This window comes from Azolla caroliniana, unplaced genomic scaffold (genome assembly GCF_043228905.1).
Source record: "Azolla caroliniana isolate FFs.n. ecotype wild unplaced genomic scaffold, voAzoCaro1.0.p SCAF_79, whole genome shotgun sequence".
In the NCBI taxonomy this organism is placed as follows: domain Eukaryota; kingdom Viridiplantae; phylum Streptophyta; class Polypodiopsida; order Salviniales; family Salviniaceae; genus Azolla; species Azolla caroliniana.
In genome coordinates, this window is record NW_028230514.1 from 52,387 (window position 1) to 57,478 (window position 5,092).

The 5,092-nt window shown below is 50.4% G+C and overlaps 1 protein-coding gene across 2 annotated transcripts; it reads left to right on the forward strand.

The window, feature by feature from the left end:
* The first annotated feature begins 2,024 nt into the window (after positions 1-2,024).
* LOC147849332 (acetyl transferase 1-like) lies at positions 2,025-4,824 on the forward strand. Of its 2 annotated transcripts, XM_087337640.1 has the most exons (3): positions 2,027-2,552; positions 2,613-3,011; positions 3,211-4,824. In XM_087337640.1, the coding sequence occupies exons 1-3, from the start codon at positions 2,103-2,105 to the stop codon at positions 4,414-4,416; spliced, it is 2,055 nt and encodes a 684-aa protein (XP_087193766.1). In that variant the 5' UTR covers positions 2,027-2,102; the 3' UTR covers positions 4,417-4,824. The 2 variants fall into 2 exon arrangements, with proteins under 2 accessions (XP_087193765.1, XP_087193766.1); XM_087337639.1 differs by having other exon boundaries at positions 2,025-3,011.
* Positions 4,825-5,092: the final 268 nt, after the last annotated feature.

A 5,092-nucleotide genomic window follows, 5' to 3' on the forward strand; every position in this document is an offset into this window, starting at 1 on the left:
GTAGGGGTTGAACCCATGACCACTTGGTCTCCATTGGTCTCTCTCTCTCTCTCTCTCTCTCTCTCTTATGTGTGTGTGCGCACATGGTCTTTATGAATATGTAGTAGCATACAAAACATAAGAGAGACCACTTGGTCTCCATTGGTCTCTCTCTCTCTCTCTCTCTCTTATGTGTGTGTGTGTGTGTGTGTGCGCGCGCATGGTCTTTATGAATATGTAGTAGCATACAAAACATAAGAGAGACCACTTGGTCTCCATTGGTCTCTCTCTCTCTCTCTCTCTTATGTGTGTGTGTGTGCGCGCGCATGGTCTTTATGAATATGTAGTAGCATACAAAACATAAGAGAGATGATGGATAAAATATATTTTTAATGTCCACCAAGTCAATGGGTAGAGAGAGATCATGCAACTTGGTTGGCTACCATATCCCTCGATTGTATTGGCCCATTGACATCATAGATAGTTAGGTGTTATGATTTAGCGAAGTCAGAATTTTCAATACTTTAGTTGTATGATAGTTGTCCTCAATCATTGCGTATAGGGAGAAGAGAGATCGCGCAACTTGGTCGCCCACCACATCCCTCAATTGTATTGGCTCGTTGACAACATAAATAGATAGGTGTTATGATTTGGTGGTGTCATAATTTGCGGTGCTTTATTTGTATGGTAGTCTACTATCCATGACCAATGCACATGGAGAGAGAGAGAGAGATTCTGCAACTTGGTTAGCCACCATATCCCTCAATTGTATTGGTTCATGGACATCCTAGATAGTTAGGTGTTATGATTTGGCAAACTCATAATTATTGGTGCTTTGCGCGCGCGCGCACATACACACACAGGGATTAAATTATTGTTTTCAGAGGTCAAATATGACTTATGAGACAAAAAATATAACATTTTCACGTAATACATCTAAAAGTGAGTAGCAACTCTCGATGTTCAAAAACTTAACTACTAATGACTGTCATAATCGAGAATGCATACTATGATTGTGAGAGAACTTCGTGTAGGGATTGAGTTTGGTCGAAGATGTGTGGAAAACATAGTTGAATGCGATCAAAGGCAAGACGTTATATCAAAGTTAATACTCAGACTCCAAAACTTGTTTAGAGAAAAATGTGCATAATCCTTTACTCTTATCGCGTGGACCTTGTCAGTGTGAGTTAAGTTGCATGGAAGCATGGTTTCGATGCCAAACAAAGGGATGGGATCTAACATGTATTAAGGTGTGCAATTCCCTGTGTGGTGGAGAATATGGTTTTTTGGTTAGGTGCAACACGTAGTAGAATGTGTGAAGCGAGAGCCTCCATATTTTTCCCATGTCATGACACATTAGTGTAGCATAAAAAAGGCCATCTTCCAAACCATTTATCCATATCGATGCATCATGAAACAAGCATGTCGTCACATCCCACCTTCCAAACCAAAATTCCATATCTTGCATGCAACCATAACAACGTTGCTATTTTTTGCAGCTTTGGGTTCTGTTCTAGAAAATCCTAGGAATAACAAGAACAAGAGTAAGGTTGGTTTGTCGGTGGGTTAGCACGTAAATCTGTTTGTTTTCTGAAATAAGAAAATAAAAGGGAGAAGGAAAGAAAGGAAAGAGTCCGTCCGTCCAATAGAGACGGGAAGGGCGGGCAACCATCTAATAGTAATAAATGGAGGGAGTGGATAAGGCCAGTAATACGCCCTCACCTTTGGGCAGGCAGCCCCTTCCCCCCCCCCCCCACCAAACCCACACGTGGATAGCGTTCAAAAATATGCACGAGGACATTGCCAATAACATGCCTCGTGATCCCACACACACACACACACACACACACACACACACACACACTCTCTCTCTCTCTCTCTCTCTAATGATGGAAATAAGAATAAGAAGAAGCTGCTGGAGTCACAGCAGGCAGCAGAAGACCTCCTTCAGCTCCTCAGCTCAGCTTTAGCTTCCCCCTAAATAATTCTCCACTCACTCACTCACTCACTCTCCACCTCCTCCACCTATCTAATCTAATCTAATCTAATCTAAGCCCATCTATCCATTACCGCCCCGGTCGGTCGGTCCACGCCCACACCCACGCCCGCAATCACACAACACCATGGGCCTCGTTTCCGCGGTAGTAGCTCTCCCACTCCCGGCTCCCAGCGGTGCCTACTGCCACCAAACCAGCGCCAGCGCCACACATTACGATGATAATCATCATGATGACCAACCCCACCTCGACCATGATCCCGACGAAGCCCTCGGAGACCGGCTCATGGCCCTGCTGGCCGCCCCGCTCCCACCCGACCCGCCGCCTATCGATCACAACCATCCACCCCCACCACCTGGCCTAAATGTGGTCCTCTCCCCACCACCACCATCACCACCTGTTCGTCCGCCTCCCCTTCTCCACCACCATAGCTCCTCCCCACAGGACCTCCCCATCACCACCACCACCACCACCACCACCACCGGCGGTGGGCCTGCGCCGCTGCAGGAGCCCGCCCACGTCTCCCTGGATCGAATCTCCTGCATTCTGCCTGCAACTCCAACTGACTTCTCACCCCTCAACGCCGTTCCTTCTTCCCCTGATGCCGGCCATCGCGCAGGCCACCAACAACACCACCACCACATGTTCCTCTCCAGCTGCGACCTCGTCTGCCGCTCCTACCCTTATATCAACCGCATCTTCTTCTACGCCACTCCTCCCGCCTCCGCCTCCGCCTCCGCCGATGCGGCGGTGGCGGAATACAATGGCCACGTCGCATCCCTCAAGGACAGCTTGGCTCGAACCCTCGTCCATTTCTACCCGCTCGCCGGGCGCTTCACCACCGACGCGGGTGGCCGCCTCAGCGTGGCCTGCAACGACGAAGGCGTGGAGTTCGTGGAAGCCTGTGTCCGCGACCTCCCTTTCAATCGTCTCAAAGACGCAGGCTTCCAGTATTCCAACCTCTTCTGGAAGCTCGCCAGGCGGACAGAGCTGCTCCGCTCCGATTATCTGGACCAGCCCATCCTGTCTGTGCAGGTAGGTTGTGGTACCTACCCACCTTATCAAATCATGCTCACTTTGTGTATGTATGTGTGTGTGTGTCTATATATATATATACTATAGACGATAGATAGATGGCCAGATCCTGCATTTAGCCATGGATTTGATTAATGAATCGTGTTTCTGTCTTAAAAGTTGCCAATTTCCCTGTACCTGCCTGCGTGCATAATTCCAGATCACCAGGTTCCCAGCGGATCACGGCGGATTCAGCGTGGGCGTCTCCATGAGCCACGCCGTAGCAGATGCCCAATCCTTCTACGACTTCATGAAATGCTGGGCCGACACATGTCGCTCTGTGGCCATGAGCGTGCCGCCATTACATGTCCGCCCCTCCCTCAGCGTCGACTCCCTGTCCAACTCCTTCGACGAAACCCTGAGCTACATGATGCGGCGGGTGAAGGACATCAGCCTAATGTCGAAGCGCTGCAGGCAGCCGCAGCAGCAGCTGGTGGCGGAGGAGAAGCGAGGGGGAGCGATGCAGGAGTACGGGGAGAAGTTTCTGTCGGTGATGGAGGGGCAGCGGGAGGAGGAGAAGCTGTTCTCCGCGTTGGAGGAGCAGCAGCAGAAGCGAGGGGAGAAAATGATGGAAGAGATGGTGAGCAGCAATACGCAGGGCCGATCGAGGGGCGGCAGCAGGCCCACGAACCAGTCGGCGGTTGCCGCCGCCACAGCCGCCAGGACACAGGCACCCATCATGGAGAAGCAGAAAGAGCAGGAGGAGAAGAGAGAGGCCAGGAAGGATTTGGTGCAGAGGGTTTTCTCCTTCAATGAGGAGAAGCTGAAGAAGATCAAAGAGCTGGCGGGGGCTGGCGGCGGCCCGAAGGAGACTTACACCACATTCGAGTCCTTCTGCGCGCATTGGTGGCGGGCGCTCATCCGCGCACGCCGGCTTCCCGAAGAGCAGGCGGTCTGCCTCCTCATCCCGATCAACTGCCGACAGCGCTTCCTTAAATTGCCCAAGGGCTACTTCGGGAACGCGCTGGACGGGGCCCTCGTGAAGCAGTCCGCGGGCGCCTTGTGCCGCGCCCGTCTCCCCGAGATCGCCGCCCAAATCCACCGCGCCATTACGGCCGTCACCGAGGGCTCCTTCCGGGACTACATCCTCGAGGCGGAGCGCCGGCGGAACGCCATCCCACACTTCGACCGCACCGGCCTCTTCCACGTGGTCGACTCCCCCAAGTACCCCGTGTACGCGACCGATTTCGGGTGGGGGGCCCCCAGTGCCGTCCGCGCCGAGGGCTTCCGCTTCGGGGCCGAGGTGCAGATCCTGGCGGGTGCGTTGGGCGGGTACGACATGTTTTGTGCCCTCGATGCCGACTCAATGGCTGCTCTCATGGACGACTCATCTTTCGTATTGACGGACATGGACAGCTATCATTAAAACTAGACAACTATCATTAAAACTAGAGATGGAGAAATGGGTGATAGGAGGGTTTTGGTTTGGGGGTTTTGGGGGGGGGGTAAGGGAGGGTTAAGGAAGTCATTGGGCAAGTGGCATGAGTTTATGTCTACTAATTCATGTTGTCTTTCAAGTTTCTTAAAAAAAATAAGTGAGGGGTGTATTTGTGTGTGTCTAGTGTGGGTCCTAAAGCTACTCCTCCTATGCAAGATTGATATGTAATATGTACTTTTAAAGAGATGTGGTACATAGATGACACCTCTTGTTGGATGCATCTTTTTTCTGAGCTCGCAAGAAATTATTATATAAGATGATGGTTCATATATGTACCTTTGAAGAAGATGTTTGAACACAATAGATAAAATAAATAAATAAAGGGGTATAGCATCTTATCCCATTTCAGATTGGGATGCTACTTTACTTGCTACCGCACGGTGCATATCTTCTTCGCAAAAGCCCCTGAGAGTCAGGTCCGTGGATTTCGTATTCGTGGCTTTTATCGGCCTTACCAAGCGTTGTTGTCAATTGATTAATTATGGTGGCTTTTACGATGACTATAACAAATAAATAAATAAACAAGCATCAAATCATTCAATACATTGCATCATCTTTGATTAAGTCTCAAGTGTTCTGTCATAAGCGCCATTTATTCACAACA

Bases quoted from the DNA above. Each gene is read 5' to 3' on its own strand.
- LOC147849332 (XM_087337639.1), top strand. From the start codon at position 2,103: ATGGGCCTCGTTTCCGCGGTAGTAGCTCTCCCACTCCCGGCTCCCAGC. The intron at 3,012-3,210 runs GTAGGTTGTGGT...GCATAATTCCAG, and splicing joins AGCCCATCCTGTCTGTGCAG to ATCACCAGGTTCCCAGCGGA.